This window comes from Mytilus californianus, unplaced genomic scaffold, assembly GCF_021869535.1.
Source record: "Mytilus californianus isolate M0D057914Y unplaced genomic scaffold, xbMytCali1.0.p SCAF_1, whole genome shotgun sequence".
In the NCBI taxonomy this organism is placed as follows: domain Eukaryota; kingdom Metazoa; phylum Mollusca; class Bivalvia; order Mytilida; family Mytilidae; genus Mytilus; species Mytilus californianus.
The window spans coordinates 30,528,046-30,553,853 of record NW_026262581.1 but is presented as its reverse complement, the minus strand read 5'-3'; the positions used below and the strand labels follow the sequence as shown (position 1 = coordinate 30,553,853).

General features: G+C 30.8%; 2 protein-coding genes across 2 annotated transcripts; one reads left to right on the top strand and one right to left on the bottom strand.

Annotated features, from left to right (window-relative positions):
• Positions 1–1,058: 1,058 nt before the first annotated feature.
• Positions 1,059–15,215, bottom strand: LOC127701279 (solute carrier family 35 member E1 homolog). The gene is made up of 6 exons (XM_052205138.1): positions 14,776–15,215; positions 13,124–13,194; positions 12,466–12,603; positions 11,874–12,002; positions 11,046–11,291; positions 1,059–4,788 (listed from the first exon to the last, which is right to left on the bottom strand). Exons 1-6 carry the CDS (start codon positions 15,095–15,097, stop codon positions 4,510–4,512), a joined length of 1,185 nt encoding a protein of 394 aa, XP_052061098.1. The 5' UTR covers positions 15,098–15,215; the 3' UTR covers positions 1,059–4,509.
• Positions 15,216–15,402: 187 nt separating this feature from the next.
• LOC127701259 (ribitol-5-phosphate transferase FKTN-like) lies at positions 15,403–24,356 on the top strand. Its single transcript, XM_052205085.1, has 8 exons — positions 15,403–15,563; positions 17,302–17,334; positions 18,576–18,749; positions 19,401–19,663; positions 20,091–20,353; positions 20,785–20,918; positions 21,620–21,744; positions 23,776–24,356. The coding sequence occupies exons 1-8, from the start codon at positions 15,468–15,470 to the stop codon at positions 23,990–23,992; spliced, it is 1,305 nt and encodes a 434-aa protein (XP_052061045.1). The 5' UTR covers positions 15,403–15,467; the 3' UTR covers positions 23,993–24,356.
• The last annotated feature ends 1,452 nt before the right edge of the window (positions 24,357–25,808 follow it).

Below are 25,808 nucleotides of genomic sequence, written 5' to 3'. Positions count from 1 at the left end.
TTGCTGTGGTGTCCATTGTTATTGGTGTAGCTTGCTGTGGTGTCCATTGTTATTGGTGTAGCTTGCTGTGGTGTCCATTGTTATTGGTGAAGCTTGCTGTGGTGTCTATTGTTTTTGGTTGAGCTTGCTGTGGTGTCCATTGTTATTGGTGTAGCTTGCTGTGGTGTCCATTGTTTTGGTTGAGATTGCTGTGGTGTTCATTGTTATTGGTGTAGCTTGCTGTGGTGTCCATTGTTATTGGTGTAGCTTGCTGTGGTGTCCATTGTTATTGGTGTAGCTTGCTGTGGTGTCCATTGTTTTGGTTGAGATTGCTGTGGTGTTCATTGTTATTGGTGTAGCTTGCTGTGGTGTCCATTGTTATTGGTGTAGCTTGCTGTGGTGTCCATTGTTATTGGTGTAGCTTGCTGTGGTGTCCATTGTTATTGGTGTAGCTTGCTGTGGTGTCCATTGTTATTGGTGTAGCTTGCTGTGGTGTCCATTGTTATTGGTGTAGCTTGCTGTGGTGTCCATTGTTATTGGTGTAGCTTGCTGTGGTGTCCATTGTTATGGTGTAGCTTGCTGTGGTGTCCATTGTTATTGGTGTAGCTTGCTGTGGTGTTCATTGTTTATATTGGTGTAGCTTGCTGTGGTGTCCATTGTTATTGGTGTAGCTTGCTGTGGTGTCCATTGTTATTGGTGTAGCTTGCTGTGGTGTTCATTGTTTATATTGGTGTAGCTTGCTGTGGTGTTCATTGTTTATATTGGTGTAGCTTGCTATGGTGTCCATTGTTATTGGTGTAGCTTGCTGTGGTGTCCATTGTTATTGGTGTAGCTTGCTGTGGTGTTCATTGTTATTGGTGTAGCTTGTTGTGGTGTCCATTTTTCTGGTGGAGCTTGCTGTGGTGTCTATTGTTTTTGGTTGAGCTTGCTGTGGTGTCCATTGTGTTTGGTAGAGCTTTCTGTATTGTCCATTATTTTTTGTATTTCCTGTTATGTTTGTTTTTAAGTATTACATAACAATAGCATGTATGAGATATTTCATACTGATAATTTTCATCAAAGAAACACTTTCATCTCTTTTAAAAACTTTTTTATTTTTCCTTTTAATCCTTCAATATAAAATATACCTTTAACAGTGTAACTTTGCATTCAACATCAACAATTTCATTATAAAGTAAATGTTGGTCAAAACAGTGATGGCAAACACAATTAAAACCATCATAAAAATGTAAGACAAATATCAATGATACAAAACAATAAATATATTTAAATAATTCTACATTCAAAACTGATATTAATAAACACTTATAACAAATATTTCGTAACATAAATTATTAGGATGCATTCCTTCCATTTTATCACTATAAATTTTTAACTCAATAATGCAAGGTTAAATATTCAAAATAAAAGATATCAAATAACATTTAATATAAACCAACACTTTAAGGAAAGAATAGTATTGTTTTTATCTTTCATTACTTTAATGTTATGGTAATACTGGAAATTCAATGAAAAATTTTCCAGGACTCAGTGGCAAGATATATTTTTTTATTTCATGATAAGTCTAATGCTGTCATGGTTTGTTAAACATTTCTTATAAAAACAATTAGAAAAAACTGGAAGACCAAGGCAATTCATATCTTTATATAGACATTTATATTCATAATTACCAATTTTGCGGATTGAGGAAAAGATGTATTTTGTGGATTTTTCATTTCTTGATTTTAGTTAATCAGGTAAAAATTTAATGCTTGCCTGGCATTTCTATCCTGTTCCATGCTACTATCTTTTTTCAAGACAATATTATAGAATTCGTTTAATACACTTCACACTACTCACAAAAAAAAAGTGACTCAGTTTAAAAAATATTTATAGTTGATACAACTTTACTTCACCAATATCAGCTTATCATTAATAATGACTGATTTCAGTACACCAACTAATAAAAAATTGTCACTAACAAATAACTTTCATGTATAAATATGATAAATAAATAATATTTAGACTAGATTCCTTTATATACCCTTGCTGAGGGAGTATTAATACATCTGGGGGAAAAAATACATACTGCAATAGTTTTTAAAATATGAAAAAATTTGGTGTTAAATATCAGGTATTGTTTGAGAAAGATATAATTTTTTTACTAAAATGTTTTTTTAGTCATGTAAACTGTTGCATTACCAGTAGTATCAAATTTAAAACAATTGCAGTTCTAATCTTTCATTTCCTGATTGTATCAAAATGAGACTTGTGATTTCAGATGCACTAGAATAAGGACATGATTATAGGATCATTTACATGCAGTGAACAGTATTACAGTATATTCAAGATTAAAGAAGTTTGAAAAATAAAATTGATACAAAGGCTCTGAAAAATTCTGCATACCATAAGTTTCTGTGTTTTAATGTTTCAAACTTGGAGATGTCCCTCCCTCTTATAAACATGTTTAGTAGGGAAATTTCCTGTACTGTCATTTTCACACCATTTTATGGGCACTTAATCACTATTTCGAAAAAACAACATTCTATTTAAGAAGCTAGTCAATATCATGAAACCTATTTAAAAATATTTCTCAGAAATTGTAATTGTCCTAAAAAAAAAAGGCAAATATTGTGTCAGATTTGATTATAATACTGTTCTCTTTAGATCCGATTTAGGATAGTGTAAAATAAAATAACATTTGTCATCTATGAGAGCATTCTATTTTTACATGATGTACTGTTGATGCATGAAATAGAAAGCATTTGAATATGATGAGTAAATTTTATCTCTTCTTGTTTAAAGGTGACCTACATGGACAATGTCATGGAAGGAAATCCTTCCTTCTCTTTAATATTTAAAAAAAATACAGAAAAATCACTGAAACAATGATCTCTTAAAAAGTTTATGATAAGATAAAAAGCAACAATGCATTCCAATTGCAAAGATGGCAAATTCAACAACTATAAATTCTTAATACTGCGGGTGAGATTCCAGAAAGCTTGAGAATGATCAGAAGGCTCCCTCCCATCGATATTGGTCAATCACCTTAATGGTAAACAATAGGATTTGAACCATGTCCAACAGGTGATGAGTCCAATGATATAGGACAGTTGTTTGATGTGGAAGATACAAGAAGATACTTCTTCAAACTAAAATTTAGTCAAGCAGAGGGGAAAAAACCCAAATATAGTCATCAATACCAAAACAACAAATAAATTCAACATATTTCAATTTCATTCAGAACATACTGGATAGCAAGCTAAAGCCAATGAAGGTAATCTCACATCAACAAATCTATGATTAGTTATAAAATAAGTATGCAGATATCTTTTATCAAATGAATTCCTGCACCCTTTTGTTCAAACAAATGATATTCATATTGCATCATCATAAACAATTACCCGAAGTAGAAGAAAAATATCATAGTTGATAAAACCAAAAATGCTTATTTTATCACCAATTTCTTTTGAAAACAGAAAAAAAATCTGTTTGTTCCTGTTGTATAAAGGGTGACAGAAACTAAATGTTTGCTGTACATAATAATTCATTTGAAATTTTTTATTAAGACTCACTCAGAACAGGTTGCTCCAATGCTTTAAATATCTAAATATAAAATATGTAACAAAATTTATAAGTGTCCCATTCAATTATAATCATTTCTGCAACAGTCTTCAAACACATGATTATGTAATAATTGTGGAATTTAAAAGTAAAACTTCGGTTCAACAATAATGCTTATTAAAAAAACATGATTACTAACTTGAGCAATAAAATATATTAATATATCTGGTTTAAACAAAGTAAAAAGAATATTACTGTTTAGGTTTTTTCTTCAAAAATTTCTAAAATTCTAAAGTACACAATTTTCTTTATTTAAAGAGCCAAAACTTAAAAGACTTGGTCTATACTAACCATACTTTGTTTCCCACAAGGAAAGTCAAATAGGATGAACAAACATACGTTTTTTGTACAGCTAAAAAGTTTTTCACATGCTATGAAAAGTACATACATGTTTTAATTTTTCTAATGCATATTCAAAACCTGTTGAAATAAACCATGCATAAACCAGAACCTAGATTTAACTAAAATAGGTTATACAGTAAATATTCTGAAGTAATGAAACCTCTGTAAACCAAACTACTGTGGATTCATATAATTTCATGGGTACCAATTTTCGTGGATTTAAAAATTTTGTTGTTTTAAGAAAGTTTGCATATGAGTCTATTGAAAATTTCTGCTTCATTCAACATTTAAAATTCTTTGTTCTTTACCTGTACCCAATAAATCCCCTAAAATTAGTATCCCATGAATAATAATGAATCAACATTACGTAAAAATAACTAAAAATTCAGTTTAAAAGGGGTTTTGTTTGGACAGGTTTCACTTTGACAGAATGGCTACAACATAATGATATTCTAATTTTTTTATCACAGTTTAAAAATGAATTAACCTCAAATGAGTAGTCAAAAAAAGAGAACGACAATAAAAAACAAATAGTTTCTTAGATAGATCTCTCTGCATTGCGTAAATTATATATAAACATTTATATCACACATGATGAACTCCTCTGGAATGCAAATCTGAAAGTCCAAAACTGCCTCTTTCTTTTTCCTGTTTCATTGGTGGAAGTAACGTCACATGATCCATTTGTATTTGATTCTGTAACAATATATGATCATCAGGATGGACATATCCATTTTCTCGGAGATTAGACATACTTTTGGAATGAGGAAGACTGCCTTTATAATGTGCATTGAGATTCGAGTCACTATGAATATACGGTAGGATCGTCTCTCTCTTTCTTGCTTGGTTTTGGTCATATTTAGCCTGAAAATATGAATATAAGAATGATCAATAGTTAACTCAAGTGATTAGTACAAGTTAAACTTTCAACTTTTTTATGTGGTTTATCTTGAGTTCTTGATCAAATAAAGTTGGCACCTAAAATAATTTTTTGGCAACTCTCAAAGCTTTAAGTAAGGGTGCCTTATACTATTGCTTTAATAGTTATCAGCTTTAAGCTTGAAATGTTTGTTCAATTGTTTAATAAAAAAATTCTGGACATCTTAAAACACAATAAATTTATTGGCAGAGAACACAGGGGTATAAGCTACCAGAATGTATTTAAAAAAATATCAAAATGTTAGCCTGTATAAATTGCATTCAATCTAGAATAATTTCATAAATAACCAGAGAAAATTAATATATCAACATAAGATAAACAGTCAAGAGCATCAGGTCAACATTCATTTTTTTGTAAATGTCAAGTGACACTGTACATGTATAATAAACTAACTTTTGTCTACTTAATCTGAATGAACTATTTGCCACTAGGTGTTAATCAAACAAAAATCAATCAATCAATCTTAAACTTATTGGTCTTTGGTGGAAAGTTGTATCAATGGCAATCCTACCACATCTTATTTATATGTTCAAATACTACTGTAATCTGAATTTGTACAGGTATTTACAAATTATTCCATTATATCATTTAGCCACTGGTGCCTACATTTAAGACTGAATTGAGCTTGATGTTTATAATCCTTACTCTCAAAAAGTCAGAAACACAGTTTTATTAGAAGTGAAAATCAGAGTTAATTTCAAATATTCTTTCGGGGCATTTTAAATAGAGCTTGCAAAAAGAATTGACATTATTCATTAGTATCTACACACACATTTATATATATAATAGATATATGGTTTTAAACAATAAATAAAACATCAACTGGAAGAAAAGATAAATATAAACTGAGAAGTTTTTGAAGTCAGCATGCAAACAAAAAGTTTATTGTCAAGAACTTGGCAATCATTCAAATTATTTTTACGTTTTTTTAGTATGTTATTTTCAGAAAAAGACAATATAATGAATATTTAATATTAAGTGCCAACCTGAAATTCTATATAGATGTAAAAAGACCAAAATAAAAAAGATGAATTGTGCCTGAAAGAGATTATGTGCATGAAAAGTACATACATAATAAAATAATTTGCCACATGCAAATACATACCAAAATATCTAAGCATTTTTCCTATGATACTTTACACACGCTCGTTTGTACATAAAAAAATTCACTTTCTATTTATTTAAAAGTTCAAAAACAAAAAAGCAAGGTCCCAGTATGTGCAAATAATTCCCTCTGGATAAGGATTAAAATTTTAAAATGTAAAACATATCACACTATCTGAACACCTCTTCAATGAATATATAAATCTGAAAATCCAAAATTCCCTCTTTCATTTTCTTTATACATTGTGATCATTATTATGTAATTTTGGCCCACTCTTTGAATGTGAAAAGCTACTATTTGAAAGTGTTTTAATGCTGCTATCACTTTGAATTTGTGGCAAAATTTGTTGTCTCTTTCTCTCTCGATTTTGGTCAAATTTTGCCTAGAAAATCAAATAGAAAAATTAAAAAAGACATAATTATTATAAATTCCTAATACTTATTTTTTTCTTTTCAATATACATGATATATAACTGTGTATTAACAGTTTAGAAAAATAAGAGAGGTCTTTCTTGAAATTCATAGATGAAAGAAAAAATAGGAAGCATAAAACAGACTATTAAGTTTCAGCAGCTGCCTTTAGTGCTCTAAGGAGTAAAGGAGATATTTATAAATTCTTAAGAGCGATGCGTTACATTTGAGCAAATTCATCCTACGTTTGCCTGAAACACATCCATGTTTGCGCCACAAAAAGCATTAAGTTTGCGTGGATTAATTAAAAAAAATTATAAAAAAGAAATCCTTCGACTTTTTATGAACAAATTATGATTTCCAAAATTAAACAAATTGACTTTTAATTAAAATAAAATGCTTCGCTGGGCGCAGCTTGATACGACCGCAGAGGTCGAACCCTGAACAGTTGGGGCAAGTATGGACATAACATTCAAGCTTGATACAGCTCTGAATTTGGATTGTGATTAAATATTTGACACAGCATAGGTTTCTGACACAGAAAGAATGTGGTCTAAGAACTTCAATTTTTTTAATTTACCTATTATGGTCCAATGTCCAAAATCAAAATACATGGTTAGATTCAGCATATCAAAGAACCCCATATATTCAATTTTTGTTGAAATCAAACAAAGTTTAATTTTGGACCCCAACTTGGACAAACTTGAAAACTGGTCCCATAATCAAAAATCTAAACACATGTTTAGATTCAGCATATCAAAGTACCCGAAGAATTCAATTTTTGTTAAAATCAAACTAAGTTTAATTTTGGACCCTTTGGACCTTAATGTAGACAAATTTAAAAAACGGGACCCAAAATTAAAAATCTAAAAACACGGTTAGATTTGGCATATCAAAGAACCCCAATAATTCAATTTTTGATGAAATCAAACAAAGTTTAATTTTGGACCCTTTTGACCTCAATATGAACCAATTTGATAGCGGGCCCACAAATAAAAAATCTAAATACATGGTAAGATTCAGCATATCAAAGAACCCCATATATTCAATTTTTGTTAAAATCAAACAAAGTTTAATTTTGGACCCCAATTTGGACCAACTTGAAAACTGGGCCAAAAATCTAAAATCTATATACATGTTTAGATTCAGCATATCAAAGAACCCCATATATTCAATTTTTGTTGAAATCAAACAAAGTTTAATTTTGGACCCCAACTTGGACCAACTTGAAAACTGGTCCCATAATCAAAAATCTAAACACATGTTTAGATTCAGCATATCAAAGAACCCCAAAAATTCAATTTTTGTTAAAATCAAACTAAGTTTAATTTTGGACCCTTTGGACCTTAATGTAGACCAATTTAAAAAACAGGACCCAAAATTAAAAATCTAAATACACGGTTAGATTTGGCATATCAAAGAACCCCAATAATTCAATTTTTGATGAAATCAAACAAAGTTTAATTTTGGACCCTTTTGACCTCAATATGAACCAATTTGATAGCGGGCCCACAAATAAAAAATCAAAATACATGGTAAGATTCAGCATATCAAAGAACCCCATATATTTAATTTTTGTTGAAATCAAACAAAGTTTAATTTTGGACCCCAATATGGACCAACTTGAAAACTGGGCCAAAAATCTAAAATCTAAATACATGTTTAGATTCAGCATATCAAAGAACCCCATATATTCAATTTTTGTTGAAATCAAACAAAGTTTAATTTTGGACCCCAACTTGGACCAACTTGAAAACTGGGCCCATAATCAAAAATCTAAACACATGTTTAGATTCAGCATATCAAAGAACCCTAAGAATTCAATTTTTGTTAAAATCAAACTAAGTTTAATTTTGGACCCTTTGGACCTTAATGTAGACCAATTTAAAAAACGGGACCCAAAATTAAAAATCTAAATACACGGTTAGATTCGGCATATCAAAGAACCCCAATAATTCAATTTTTGATGAAATCAAACAAAGTTTAATTTTGGACCCTTTGGACCTCAATGTGGACCAATTTAAAAACGGGGCCCAAAATCCAAAAACTTAATACACGGTTAGATTCAGCATATTAAAGAACCCCAAGAATTCAAGAATAAAACCCCATTGAAATTGATCAAGAAATAAGCAATTTATACGAAGTATCTTCTTTTGCACAATACTGTGCAATTGAATATTTCTTGCTATTGCGCAATACTGTACAATTGACAATTTCTTGCTATTGCGCAATATTGTGTTATTGGATATTTCTTGCTATTGCGCAATACTACTAAATTGAAGATTTCTTGCTATTGCGCAATACTGTGCAATTGAAGATTTCTTGCTATTGTGCAATACTGTGCAATTGAAAATTTCTTGCTATTGCACAATACTTATTATATAATAATTTACACATCCTGTTTGGTGTGTATCTCCTACCATATCATTATTATTTGCTTTTAAATATAAATCAGAAATAACCAACTTAAAATGGAAAATTTTAAAAGAAAAAAAAAAGGAAAAAAAGAAAAAAAAAAAAAAAAAAAAATCCCCCCCCCCCCAAATTTTTTGAACCCCCTTATGATTCATCACCCCCAAACTCAATCCCAGCCTTCCCTTTGTGGTATGGTACCTTGCAGTACAATTTCAGAGAGATCCATACACTTGAACACAAGTTATTGTCTGGAAACTAGAAAAATGCTTATTTTTGGCCCCTTTTTGGCCCCCAATTCCTAAACGTTTCGGGCAATTACCCCCAAACTCAATTCCAGCTTTCCCTTTGTGATATGGAACCTTGTAGTACAATTTCAGAAATATCCAAACACTTACACACAAGTTATTGTCATGAAACTAGAAAAATGCTTGTTTTTTGCCCCTTTTTTGGCCCCTAATTCCTAAAATTTTGAGGCAATTACCCCCAAAATCAATTACAGCCTTCCCTTTGTGATATGAAACCTTGTTGTACAATGTCAGAGAGATCCATACACTTACACACAAGTTATTGTCTGAAAGTTACAAAAATGCTTATTTTTGGCCCCTTTTTGGCCCCTAATTCCTTAACTGTTGGTATCATAACCCCCAAAATCAATCCCAACCTTCCTTTCGTGGTATTGAACCTTATGGTGAAATTTCATGGAGATCCATTCACTTAAACTAAAGTTAGAGTGCGAAAACCAATGTGTCTTCGGACGACGCCGGACGACGCCGGACGACGACGACGACGTCATACCAATATACGACCAAAAAATTTTTAATTTTTGGGGTCGTATAAAAAAGAAAAGAAATTAATTGTAACTGCTTTATTGGTCATCTCACATATACTTGTTTTAAAATGATTGATCTGTTCTCACTAATTGTCTGCCCATATACAAGTTGAAAATCCACTAACAAGATGGACTTTACTATCTCTCAAACAAATAAAAGAAACAAGAATGTGTCTATAGTACACGGATGCCCTACTCGCACTATCATTTTCTATGTTCAGTGGACCGTGAAATTGGGGTCAAAACTCTAATTTGGCATTTAAATTAGAAGGATCATATCATAGGGAACATGTGTACTAAGTTTCAAGTTGATTGGACTTCAACTGCATCAAAAACTACCTTGACCAAAAACTTTAACCTGAAGCGGGACAGACGGACGAACGGACTAACGAAGGGACGAACAGATGCACAGACCAGAAAACATAATGCCCCTACTACTATCATAGGTGGGGCATAAAAAGTCCCATGATTTTTTTATGCATAAACTTTTTGTATTGATACTAAGTTAAAAAATGGAGACATTTTCTGGAGATGCACAAATTTTTGTGCAAATGTAGACAGGAATTCCTGACGGGAACAAATGAATGTAACCATTATATTGATTAAAGTAAATTAAAAAGACAGCAAATTGTAACAAAATAAAAATGAATACTTCTGACATTTCCCCACATTCGTCGAAAATTATTCGTCAAGAACTACAGACAAATGATGCTTGTCATATTCAAATTCGCGCAAATATAGGTCGCACCTTAAGAAAAATAAAGGCAGTAAGTATTTAAAATTAACCCTTATGCAGTTGTAACTTGAGAATTAAAAATAGAAAAAAAGGAAAGACTTTGATAAAGACATATAAATAAAAAGAATGGATATACATTTTTGAATGTCAATTATCAAAAAATAATTTATGTCATTTAATGTTAAATTGATTGAAAGCAGATATCACATGAAACTAACTAGACTGTTTACTGATTAGTTATCTCCCCTTTATCAATTGGAATGAAATAATTCCTTCTGTCATGCTATGCCTACTTTAGGTTAGTGTATAGCCAAGCAATAAATATAAATTTTTTTTTTATGAGAAATTAGCTCATATTCAATAAACTCTGAATTTTTTAGTAGAAATTCTTCAGTTCAATATTAAGTTCTATTTGTGAAAGTAACCATAAAATAATTAGTCATTTAAATTCAAAGATGATGCTATCTTGTATAACACAGTTTTTCAAAATGAAAATACCCCCCTCCCAGAAAAAAAAAACAAGAATGTTTCCCCATAGGTCATTATTCCCCTTTGGCACTTACATTTGTACCTAATATGTGACCGAAGGACTACAAACAAACAGACAGACTGGAAAAGCTAATGCCTTTCTACCATCGAAGGCAAGACATGGAAACTGTGAACAAATACATATTTTTCATACTAACCTTGTTATAAACTAATACCCCAAATATTGCAATCATCATTCCAACAAAATTAGACATAGTAATAGGGTTCTGTAAAACGAACAGGGAAGCACCAATAATAACCACTCTCTTTGTGGCATTAGCTACAGCATAACTTAGCGTAGTCACCATAGCCAGGACAGTGAAGGCAAATACATTCTGTAACATGCTGAACAAGCCATCAAAAAACAATAATAATACTGGGGTGGTCAGTGATTTTCCCTCTACCTGTAATGAAAACATATAATTTAAGCCATACAAATAAATTTACCAATATTGGTTTCACAGACAAATTCTAAAAAAAAATTGTTGGGGCAGGGAGGAATTCTTTTAATATTGCATCAGAAACTATCTGGCATGAAACAAAACAAACAGAGATGCCATCTTCATTGCACATTATTCAATATACTGCTTTTTTAATTGTCTTAAATTAAAACATTCATGAAAACGCTTCTTTGACCAAGATTTTGTAATATGGAAATGGAAGAATTCCATATTTTGCCGATTTAACGTCCAAACTACATTTTACTTCACTGTACAAATATTTGCTTTATCTGATCATTCTAAAAGATATGACTTCATCTCATATGTGAAAATATCTTAATTTTGAAATGCGTCATCATGCTGAGACAACATTTTAAGAAAAAAATTGCTATCACTGCTTGCTTGGAATGAATTGTGCATTGCCATATTGACCCTTATATAGCATTCATAATGTCAAAGGTGACATCTATTTGGCTATTTATCTTTTTAAGCATTCATTTTATTGTCTCGTGTACATGTACCATTTACAAAAAGGTGTATACTCACTACTGTATCATCACTGTAAATAATTTTTCTGAAGTCAAACATCAACCAAACAGGGAAGAAACATAAAGCTGATATTCTACACAGTAACACTAGTAGTCGTAAATGATGAAGACCAGTTTCATGTAGGCACTGAAAAAAAGAATATTATATACTCTGTATTTGATGGATTCATGCAAGTACTGGGTAATTCAGTTTAAATCACACTATACCAAGACAGAATTTACTGATTATAATGATAAATTGACCAAACACAAACTTTAAACATGTAAATAATAAACTATGCAAAAGTCAATGTACAATGGTTCATGACTTAGTATCAAATAATATCCATGGAAATAAGATGTGCCAATGCTAAAAAAAACTGCATACCAATTATTCTTTACTTAGCATTGGTAGAACTTTCTCCTTAATTAGACCAAATCATGAACTTAAAATCAATTGTTGAGGCCGCCAGAAACAGCAGACTTAAGTCTCTCAGAGGAGATGGAATTTGGTTTACATTTTCACTGTGAAACAGGGTGATTGGAGCGACAAAACTCTGATTATTTTTACCTGTCATATTATACACATTAAATATAGTCACAATACTTACCTTTTTAGAGAAAATTGTCATTAATGAGAATCCTAGTGTAGCACCAAGAGCACTAAGTAATCCCATAAATTCAAATGATACTTCTGTTAATGTAGCAATGATAACACCTCCAATAATAGGCAGTAATGATAAATATACCTGAAAAAAAGAAATAAAAAATTCTTGTTTCGAATCATTTGTTTCATATCTTATTTTTGGTAAGTATCAGTAATTTTTAAGGAAACCCAGTTGTTCAAAGAGCTATTTTACAGACTCTTAGTCACTATCTTTGTGATTTTAAAATCTTACAAAAACTGGAAAAATTGTTTTGGTTTGGTTTTTCAGTCATGGACACTATAAAATGTCCTTCTTTTATTTGCAGTCTGTGACTGTCCTAATAAAAGTACATCAGTTTTACAAGATTTACAGGCTAATAAAAATAAAATATTTAAACCCATTTATAGAAATATAATGTATAAAGTTCTTAATTTTGTTTTCCTTACTATATAAGTTTAAAACAATAATACAACAACTTATCCCTCCAAATTTACGCCAGTATTTATGAGTTACCTACTTCAAAATGTCTTTTTAAGTTTCATTTTTTACTGATCACCTAATGTCATGAATGTACAATGTATCCTGTGTTGTGGTTGAAAAAATTCAGTTTTCATATACTTACTGGCAATGTTTGTGTTTCCCCAAGCAGAACTCTTGAAAGAACAACAGTAAATAATGGCAAGGTGGCTTTCACTAAAAAAGTTATAAACATATGTTATTAATTCAAAAGCTTAAGGTATTAACATGTATACAAAATGCTAATTTTTCATATTTTCCCAAAATGTTTTTCAAATTGTGCAATTTTAAATTCATGGTAAAAAGTGTAAGTCACTATATGTATGTTAGTCTTAAAGCTTTAAGGCTTTAAGTACAAGCTGTGAAATGTTAAAAATGTGAAATTAACAGAAAATAATTTCTGAAATGTATGAGAATATTGTTCCAAGTTCATTCATTTATTAATTGTACAGCCCGTCTAAAAATGCAATTGTTTCTTTCACTTAGTCCAATTAGGTGGAAATAAATGTACATGTAGACCTAACATTCATCCAACAATAAGGGAGTCTGATATAAGAAATGTTTACTTTGCAGTAAAAAAAAGAGGAAATGCAGTATGATTGCAAAGAGAAAACTATCCAACAGAGTCCAAATAATGTGGATTTAAGCAATCATTTGGTACAGTATGGCCTTTAAAAATTACAAACCCCATACCCAAACCATATACATTGTAGTCAGCTGTAAAAGCCCTATTTAATGTGTACTGTACAATGTACATGGTTGATTGTATTTTATGATATTTATTTTAACCATGTACCAATGTACATGATGTACAATTTCTTTTGTAAAATAAAATTATTTTCTGCAGCTTAACATCTGTGGCTAATTGTTTACCCATTTGCAGGATTACTTTCATTATATTGCATGGTTAAACATATTGTGATTTGAAAACTGACGTTTTCTTTCGCTACTTTACATTTTTACATGTAATTTATGCTAACATTCATTAAGATCATGTGATTTTTTTTCAACGATTTTTATCATGTTTACATGTACATTCTTGAGTATTGACAAGCATGTCTTTAATGAATTGATACATGTACATGAAGCATTCTTGTATGACATGATGAACAAAATGAATTGTCGGGTACACTTTTGAATGTGTCAATGAAACAGCTACCCACCAATCAAAAACCAAAAGACAACTGCATCAGCATGTACATGTATGGTCATGTATGCTCCTAAACATATTCAACAATAGAAAACTTCACAAGGCAGAGTACTATACAACACATCATGCACATGTAGCAATTAAAGCTCTAAATCTCCTAGTATAGAAAGTAAATAATTTTATCAGAATAGTTACTGTACTGGGATGATGTCTTTTTCAACTCTACCTGCAACTCATTTCCCCTGTATATGATGAATACATGTACATATCTCCTTATTGATAAATTGTCAGTAAATGTTTTCATACTTTTGTAAGAAGAAACACTTGATTTTTAATTGGTTCTTTTTCTTATTGTAATATAAATTAAAGAAATATAAAGACAACATACACATATATTACATGAACAAACAAGTAGATTATAAAGCCATGTACATGTAAATATAAATGTACTGAGTGAACAACAAGGATACAAAATTATGACAATGTATACAATTTATAGTGCCATTAGTGGTGTTGATTTGAGCAGGATACAGTTGAATTGTTCATTAAAATAAAATTGCAACCATCATTTACTTTAATTATCACCAAATTCTTTTATATTTACTTACCAGTGTGAGCATATGAAACAGAAACTATCCAGATGCTGACATGAGAAGACAGTGATGACAAAAATTTTCCCAATGCAAGTGGAATAATCATGGTGAAGTAATATTTTTTAGGAACATTGCCTGTGTGAGGGACACCTAAAAGTCCTAGGATCGGGCCTAAATAAACTGCTGCTGATGTAAGCTGCACGAGAGTCACTGTCATAGGATACGGAAATTCTGTCAAAACTAACTTTCCAATAATATTTCCGCTCGCACTGGAAATGTACCATACAATGCACACCAAGACCAGCTTGATGCCATAAAATATGGCCTCACTATCCATGGCCAGTTTTTTGAGTGAGCAGATTACATTTTCCTTGCGTTATACTGTAGAAAACATGTATACAGTTTTGTCAAATGTCAACATCTGGTAGTTTGTACACGTGTGACGTTGCCGACGATAAAAATAGTCAGCGGTGAATTTAAGCTGATCTCCAACAGGATATAAATAACTTTATTTAATATATAACTGAAAATTTTATAAAAATACAATAACTTGAAATAATAAAAATTCAAATTTAAAACATCTGATTATTTCATATTCAAATAACCCTTTTTTATCATGTAATTTGTATCGGTACTACAATATGTCAGCGACCATCAAGTTTGACAGATGAAGGTTTAAAAGAATATGTCCCACCACAGCCATAATAATGAGGAGATGGAAATATCTTAAACCCCTTTGCATTGCTGCTGCATTTTTTCTACTCCTCCAATTCTTTGTATTGATTCATTTAAGTTCAAACCAGGTGAATATTGGTCATCAAACGGTTATTTCAACAAGGGAGATAATTTTACATATTTTTCTCTCTCTCAAATTATTGATTAGCTGTGAATATATAATAGCTGAATAGCTGAGAAGTATCACAAACCCAGTTTCAAAATCTTATTTTGACGTTATGGGTAAATTTAAAAGTTTAGGAGGGGTATTTACATAAATTACCTGTGGAGAGTAGGTAAAATTTCCCGAGTTCAACTTCAAGACTGGTATTTTTTAAATCCCAAACCACTTTGGATGAGAGTTTAAAAAAAACATTGCAATTATATGTTCATTTTCATTTTTTTATATGTTTGGCTCCGTTAAAACTAAAAATTTCAACTGTCATCTATAAAAGTTGTTAAAATAACAATATTCAATAGATTTATGGTTCAACTGGCGGTAACAAGACATTTCGGCACCCAGACAAATCTGCACCCAGGTCTGAAGACATTTCGGGATCAGGACATTTCGGGACCAAGACAATTCGACACCTCATTTTTCTCTCTCTCTATATATAAAGAAAAATAAAAGAATTGTTACAGTAATAGTATAATCGTAGATACATTTTAAATATTTCATTACTATCATATGTTCACCTTTTATGCAAATCTAGTGCTGTTAATGCATCCATAAACTGTTGAATATAATTATAATAAATATTAATAAAATAAATATTATAAGTAACTATGCTACATGTGTTTTATTGATTTAGAATACTATCGGAATAGAACTATGCATAAATTAAAACTAGTACATGAATGGTGAAATCTATAAAATCAATTTTCATGCATCAGGAAAAAGAATACACACAAATAAGACAGCTACCCAAATGACTTGGCTGCAATACAGTCTTCACAAATAAACAACAAAAAGAATAAACCACTTCATAAGATACTTCTTCGAAGATACCATATACATAATGTCATAAATAGTGCAGGAATCAAATTGGTAATTTGTAAAAACAGTCGAAAATAATTGCTATATTAACACTAAAGTTGCAAATTGAGTTCATAGATATAGGAAGATGTGGTATGAGTGCCAATGAGACAACTCTCCATCCAAGTTACAATTTATAAAAGTAAACCATTATAGGCATGCCCACATACCTATATCAGTGCCAGGTAACTTTAATTTTTGGTTCATATAATTATTTTGATCAAAAATTTAATAATTGATGTTATCTTTATGAGGTGCCGATTTGTCTATGTTAGATGCCGATTTGTCCAGGTGCCGATTTGTCTGGAGGCCGAAGTGTCTTTCTGGGGTGCCGATTTGTCCGGATGCCGATTTGTCTGGGTGCCGAACTGTCTAGAATTCTCAACTGGCCAAATGGGGAACCATTTCTCAAATGAGTTACAATCCTTGATTGTTTTCTTGCTTCAAGTCTTTTTACTTAAAATGACACAACTTTATAGAAAAGTAAACCTGATCAAAAGAGGTGATTAAGTTAATTAAACATTTGAAATTTTATCTCCAATTTTATCTCCATCATATGTCCATTATACATCCCTCATAATCAACACATTAATTGTTTAAAGCCGCCAAAATTGAAATTGAAACTGACCATGTCAGACATACAGTTGCTTTCTAATAATGTCAGTATTTTCCATTGAAATTGCAGTACAGAGATTGTTTTGCATGCCAAATTTTGCTTATTTTCTACCTACATACATGTATAATATATATCATGTTGATGTACAATAATACAAATTGTTTATTTGTTTTAGGGTGATGCAGACACCCATAGCCATAATGGCAAGGTAAAGTATGCATTTGTATAGAAAGTTGTACCTCAGCATGAACTCATGTCTTTCAAATTTTCATGATGTTGCTTTCTAAAATCTACTCATAAAAAGGTACAGTCACTGATATTAGAATTTAGGAAAGCATTAATTATATTATTTCAATAGCAGCAGGATAATGAACAAATCATCTGTATTCAACAATTAGTTTTAAAATCTTTTTTTAAATCAATTACAAAAAAATTCATTGAATAAAAATGTAAATGAAATAGTTTTATAATATGAAATAGGAAATTTCATGTCTGAAAAGTAAATGAACATTATGGACATCTGAAAAACCTTCAGGTTCAGCAACACCACAATTACTAGTTTAGCATGAAAAGTGGATTTAAACTTAGGAGGAATGTCATCATCCGTGATATGATATTTAAATCACTATAGTTACACCTGACCCAGTTTTGTAACAATATTTTACAAAGACAAATCAAGTATTGGTATTACATTGTATAAATTATTTATAGTTAGTCATATGAAACGAGTTTCTTGTAATTTCAATGTTATCTAAATTATTGAACCAATGAATGCTGGTATACTAAACTAAGTCCTGCATGCACGTTTTTTATTATATTTAATATGAATTTATAACGTATTATCGTTAAATAACATTTCATTCAGTGATTGTTGATTGCAAGCTAATTAACTTTCGAGTTTGTTGCTGAAGTTTACCGGATCGTGACATTGATAAACAATCAACATAGAGCATGTGGAGCATGTGACAAATAAGTGAATTGAAAGAGCCATGATAATTGTTTTTTATATTTTCTATGTGTTCCGATCCAATTTGTTAATAAAACTTTTCCTGAACAGTTGTACATGTGAAATGATTTGTTGTATTAAATTTGTTCTTTAAGAATCAGTTATTACTATTGCAAGTGCAAGTTTGTTTACATTCTTTCATTTGGTTTTCCCCTCGCACTTGTGCTGTGAGGTGGCTGAAGTTCTAGCGACATGTCTTGAAGTTAAGGTCACTGCATACAGGAAAATATCTGCAAATTAGTATAAAATAAGACAATAATTCAATAGCAGTACATTTATGCAGATTTTTACAAGAAAGTTGATGTACACTTGTTTTATAGTAAAACCTAGCCATTCAAGTACATGTATATAAAACATTTTCAACTTTTTTTTAAAATTTGAAGTTTCATATGACTTTAAGAAAATTAAATTAACACAATGAATTTTAAATCTTTATGTTTTAGATAGTGGTTGAGTTATTGCAGAAGTCATGGACTGACAGTCCCTTGTTTCTAATAGAGCCTTCAATCTTATCAGCAGTGTCAGCTGGAACCAACTCAAAAGAAGATTGTGTTTATTTGTGTAATAATAACAAAGTTATTACATTTGGTATTATTGGAAACCAGTCCAAAACTTTGGTAAATAAATATAACAATAGTAAATACATATATGTACAATTTATTGTTCTTTTTTTCACAGTTAGACATAAATGGTTACATCAGCAATGTATGAAAACAAACAAAAGTTTATTGATACTATTTAAAGATTATTGGTTGTTAAGAAAAGGAAGATGTCCATCAATAAAGAATTGATATTCAATGAAATTATAATATTGTGTCTTTTAGATATAGTTTTCTATTGTTTGTGGTTACTTATATTCATTGAGGTAATGTTGACTGCAGTTTGATAATTTTGGGAACAGTTGATTTTTTTTAGCTGAAAAAAGAAAATTTAAATAACTGTTTTTCTGTCTCTGTTTACAAACATTTACACAAATATGAATCCTTTTATAAGCACATGTCAACCTATAGGTCACATTTCTGCATGTATTGGTTGATGTTAGTATCATTTGCACTGTCTTAATCCAAGCACTATTTAAATCGTCCAAGTTCTGGATGTGTTAATAGTCAATTAACCTTGAGATGACCAATAGATGTAATTTTTTTGTGATGTTGGGTTGATGAAATTGATTGTCCTTGACATACATGTATACATATGATATCAGATTGCATATTGTATGTAGTTTCTGAAACTAATAGAATAACATTATATATATTTTTTATTTTCAGTCTTTAATGGTTCATAAGTTAAGACAGGATGGTTTTTCAGCTGTAGATTCATCGGATGAACATCCTGATTCACTTAATACCAAAGAAAATAGAATACCAGTCAAAATTACCACACACATTTTTGTTCAACATATGAAATACCCAGAACCAACCATTCATATCGTTGTGTTTTACAACAGAAAACCAGGCTTTTTATGGCACAGTCAAATACAGATTGCAACATCAGATATAGCTTTTGGTTCAACAGCTGGAGCATATGATCTGTAAGCAAGCTAATAGTTATATAACTTGACATACTTTATTTTTGTTTGCTCTTAGGATCTCTTTCAGAATGTTTTCTTACCATTTGAAAAAAAAAACAAACAAAGGATGTCAAGAAGATGACATGTCGAAAGTACCATATTACTATACCCCAGTGAACCTATATGATCTAAATCATATGTTAAAGTGTTGATCAATTTTCATACTAAACTAGTTTGAGTTTTAAAGAGCAGTTATGTGATTTGAAGTCTATATATGTATTTAAACACTATATTGTTGCTAATAGTAATCAGAAAGTCATACAATGATGCCCTGTTATAGTATCACTATACAGGTAAACGTAAGTTCACAGTTAACAATTTGTTATGCTATGTTTTCTTGATAAGCATGTTAGTGATCCTTTAAATGTATCATATATTTTATTTACAGTTTTAATTTACAAAAGAAGACAATAGACAATGTTCAGTTACACGTGCCATCACCTATCACAACATTTCTACAACAAGTGCCTCATTCGGAATTTATTGAATGTAACTATGCAAGAGCTGAAGCTTTCTATATGAAAAACCCAAGAGACAAATCTGAAGCGGCTATACATTTCCAAAGAAAAGCAAGGCAACTTATATCAACAGCACAAAAAGTATTAGATGGTCTTGGTATAAGATTCTGGATAAGTAGTGGTACTACCTTGGGTAAGATTTTTCAAAATTAATTTAATGACATGTTGTCTTAGCATTAATTAAGAAAACTCATTTTGATGCACAATATAAATTTTTCTTACAAATTTGATTTTACTCCTCCAAATTTTCTTGTACTTCAAACTTCAAAACATTCGAGGTAAATTTATGTTGATTTTTCTTTGAGAGAACTTCAAAACATACTCCAGTAAACAAAGATTTCGAATCAATCATTCCATTCGTCAGAGTCAGAAATGCATTAAACAATTGGAATTTTACCAGGACTGACAAATTACCTTGACTTATCCAAGTTTGTCACAATAAATGAATTGTTAACAAGTGTAATGCTTTTCAGATTTTAATTTTGATGACTTTACAATAAATTATTGAGAATATAAAATGCTTAAAATAACTGTTAGATTTAATAACACTGGTTATTATTTCAGGTTGGTTCAGACAGTGTGATATAATACCTTACTCACAGGATGTAGACTTGGGTATATGGATCAAAGATTATAAGCCAGAAATGGTTCAAGGTTTTGAGAAGGCAGGGCTTCCTCTTAGATTTTTATTTGGAAAAGTAAGTAATGTAAATTCGGAAATGTTTGGGATGTTTTTATTATCGCAGAAATTGCTAGAGGATAGCTTTTGCAAAAATATAAACCTGTAAGTTTATTCATCTCTAATTATGCTTCTGTATCAAAGATTGATGTGATATTTGGTCTGGAATTTTATGTTAAGTTGTACAATGTTACTGATGTTCAGATCTGTCAGGCTTTTGACAGTACTATTAATTTTTATTACTGAGCATGGAATTTTTTGTTATTGTTTAACATGAAAAAGACAGTTTGAATATATTTTCAGTTAAAGATCTGAAGTTTATATTGAAACCATTTCTTAATATGAAAGACATTCCAGAGGGAGCCAAATGATTTTTGCCTTATATGTCTCAAAAGTTTATGGACACAAAATATCCTACTTTCATATCCAAATAAAATAATGCTGACAGAAATACTTGCAAAAATTGTGAAATTTTGCAATATCTATTTTATTTAATCTCAAAAACACAACTTCACTAAACATAGACATATTTAATCCACCAAGGTGTCTTCAAACAATGACAGGCACTTACACCAAAGAGCAAGAACAGACCAGAGACAGACACACACATTTGTGGCATGGTAAAACTTGTTTTTTGTGAAGTCTACTTCTCTTGGGAGAAAAATGAAAATATTAAAAACTTTTCTCTTTTTCAGTTAATGTTATCAATGAATTTTACAGGTAGAAGACAGTTATCAAATGGCATTCTTATCAGGGGAAGTCAAACTTGACATATTTTTCTTTTATGAAGATGATGCTTCTATGTGGAATGCTGCAACAGTGACAGAAACTGGAGAGAAACTTAGGTGAGTGCTATATGATTTGATGCATTTTTATCCATGTTTTATAATCATTTAAAAATACTCCAGTAAAATACTGTTGCTTTGGCTTTTAATTATTTTTTTGTTGTATGACTACTTTACATATTAACTATGTAAATGTCAATGAACTTCTTCCATTATGCTTTATGATATAAAAATTGATACTTTTAAGCCTTTCCTCATACTTGCATTGGTAAATTGAAAGTGGTACAAGGGTTTACAAACATGGTTCTTTTAAGCTTAGTTTACTTATTTTTAACTAACTCTGAATCTAAAATCTTTGAGAAACATTTTCATACATTTCTTGTTATTCCTTTGAAAAGAAGGTATAGTAATAAATAATGAGAATAACAGAGGGATTTTGGATGAATTTGAAATTTACATCTTCATTTCTGAACTTGTACTTTTTGTCTTATCTCTAAACAAATCGTTTTTGGGACCATATTGTTTAATTATGATTGTGTATTTATGGTGAAAAAACACTTATAGCCATTAGCTGTTGTAAATCCTCTTTGATAAAGAATTAAATCAAAATGAAATAATAAGAAAAATGTAGATGAAAAATACTGATCTTCAGTTTGAAATTCAGGAAGGGTGAGGTTAGAGAAGAGCCATTATTATCCCCTGAACGTGCTCAAATATTTAATTTCTTCAATCTTTTTAAATTGTTTATTTCATTGTCAAGTTAAGAGGTTGATATAATATGTTCACTTGTGTGCATAAATGTCATTTGTGATGTCATAAACTTGTCAGAATTATAATCTTATTTGACACAAATGGGAAAACAGCCCTGCCCAAGAAGATATAGATCTTTGTACAGTATAAGACATCTTGCAGCATAATATCTTATTATATAATACATGATCTCTTATAAGAGTTATATAAATGACTAATGTTAATGACAAGATCTCAAAATGAGGCTATTTTGGCCTTTTTTCAGTTTAAGGTTAGAACCACTAATTTGGGCCCAGTCTGAAAGAACATACAAGAAAATAGTACATATTGAAACAAAATAGTTCCTACGTATAGTTGTAACTTTGTCAATAAGTAAAATATTTGGGTAATTTTGGTATGAAATGAAAGCTTAAGATCTTTGGATCACGGTAGGACCCTTGTTCAAAGTTTCTTATTAATAATAAAAAGGAGTATGAAATTTTGATAGGAGGGCACATTTGCCCTGTTGTTCAGATCAGAAATACCTGTTTTTGTACTTCTCTACTTCCTGGAACCAGTGTGCTCTAATATGCAATTAAAGGTACCAGTATGTTGAATTTTTCAGCACAAGACAGGGTAAGGTATAGTTTTGGCATGAAATGACTGTCACTTTATTTGAACTTTAATAAGACAAAATAGCAATGAATGCTTGAAACTGCAGAATTAAACATAGAAAGCTATGTGGCTATGAATTAGTGGTTTTATTCCTGAAATGCATAGATTTTGATAGTATGTTTTGTTTAAAGACAAAATTCAAAGGTATGAAATCAATTATGTGACCAGACTTAAAATGCCTTGTGAATATAAAGATGGAGAATGGTTATGAATAAATTTAGATGTATAGTACTTTTTGATTTTAGGATTCTATAGTGCACAAAACAGTGGTCTTATCATACCTTCTCTTTTATTGCAAGTATTTTCATAATTTTTGTAATACAGTGAACTGGAAGTGTATAAGGGAGCTACCATTTGATTTTTATGGATGATATGGGGGGGGGGGGGGGGGGGGGGGGGGTGTTAGAATGAAATTTAAAAAAAAGGCAGGACAGGAGTTATGAGCAAAAAAGAAGGCAGGATGACAATTTATGTAAAAAAAAGTCAGGATAAACTAATAAAAAGAAGGCAGGATCGAATAGAGATTACAACTTAAAAAAAGGCAGGACCGAATAGATTACAACAACAAAAAAATGCAGGACAACATTTTTCCCCATACCCCTCCCATAAAAATCAAATGGTAGCTTCATTAATAAAACACATATTATAAAACATACATTGACTTTAATATCACCAATTTTTTTTCAGATATATATTTCCAAGATTTAAATTATGTTGGACAACATTATTGGATTTAAAAGTTAGGGTGCCATGTCCAACTCAACCATACATTGAAGCAAACTATGGCAATCAGTGGCAGACACAAATAAAAACATGGGATTGGAAATCAAGTGCTCCTAATGTTAGACACAATGGCTACTGGCCAAAGGACCAATGGGAAAAGGTTATACAAATGTATGAGTAATAATATAAAGTAAGAACCAATGGTTAAAAGTGATGCATCTATGATGTATAAAAGAATGATTTGAGGAAAAAAGGTTGTGACAAAGTATGTACTGTCCAAAGAATTAGTAGAAAAACGGTTTTGTAAATGTATGATCAATTGTAAATATATAGCAATCTTATCATTGTGAGAAAGGAGGTTACTGATATCTATAAGAGTTGCTTTAACATTCAATATCCATGTAAAAACTAGCCTTTCAACTAAAAGGGGCATTTGTATCTTATCTAACACCTTACTGTTGAGAGATTGTTGATTTGAAGTGTTTGTACAATCTACAGTTGCTGGAATTTTAGACTGTTAATTTAAAATCATTTTATTGTTTTAAGATCTGTGTAAATTATCAAGCATGTAACCCTTCCCAAACATTTACATGAATAAACAAATTATAGGAAAGGTAATATGCTTACAAACATAAAAATGATAAAACAATAGCCTGTCAAATGTCAGGCAAAAATCTGGAGATTTTATTCTGAGATAAGTTTTTTTTTAAATTAGAAATTACTTCATTGTTTCTTATTTTAAAAGCAGAAGCTATAACTAGGTTTAAATCACATTTGTTAGAGTTCCCTTTTTCATTGACCCCTGGAAAGATATATTTATATAATTTGTATCTATTAATATCCCATTTCAGTAAATTTTTCATGATTTATATTAAGTAACATAAACCTCATCCAAGCATCCAAGGGATGTAATGGATGAGGATTATTCTCTGAATAAGCCGTAAGGCTTCGAGGGTTTAATTGGGAATTTGTGTCAACAAAGTAGCCACGTGCCTTTCTATTTAAAGAACTAATTTAAATAAAAAACATCCGGGTGACCACTCCAGGTAGTATATAACCAAGAGCGTGCTCCTGCCTCGTGCTTATTTAAAGTAATGATTTGTTGAATAAGGGAGGGTCAACATTACTAGGGAGGGAAATTAAACCCTCGAAGCCTTACGGCTTATTCAGAGAATAATCCTCATCCATTACATCCCTTGGATGCTTGGATGAGGTTTATATTCTCTATCATATAGCCTCCAGGCTATCTCATGTTTAATTGGGAATCTTTAAAGCCCAACAAATCGTATAACAAAAGGCCTTGAATAAAACATGATACCATCAATAACCTTTAATAAGGTAATCCCAAATAACATTATCCCACCAGAAAACAATAAATGTATTAAAGTTCAAATATACTGCTATATCATAACACTAAACAGTCAATAGTCTCTATTTCATCAATCAGAATAGTCACAACAGTGTCCATCCAACGAAATCATCACATCAATGTTCATCCAACGCAATTCTCATGTCAATGTCACTCCGTTCACTGCAAATATAAAATATTAATCCATGGTTGACAAAACATCATTAGAAAATGAACACTGCAGATCTCTATTGTAAAACTTGTAGAATGTTTTTGCATTAGTCCAATTTGAGGTTGTTAATATATCCTTCAAAGAAACACCAGATGAAACTACACATGAAGTAGACGCCCCTCTGTAGGAATGGGCTGAGAATATACTAGTATTTATTTCAAAACTTCGTTAAGCCATCTGGCTATAGAAGAAGTAGAAACTTCTTTATAAGTTTTAAAAGACATTAATAATCTTTCAGATTTTCTAATCTTTGAGGTTGTTTTTATGTAAAATGCAAGTGTATTAATAGCACACAAAGCCTTATCACTAAATTTATCTATCCTGATTTTTTGTAATTTTTTACCAGGTTTTGATGTTTTTGTCAATTCATCAATGGTGAAGACAACGTAGTCACCAAAATTGTCCAATAAGCTCAAT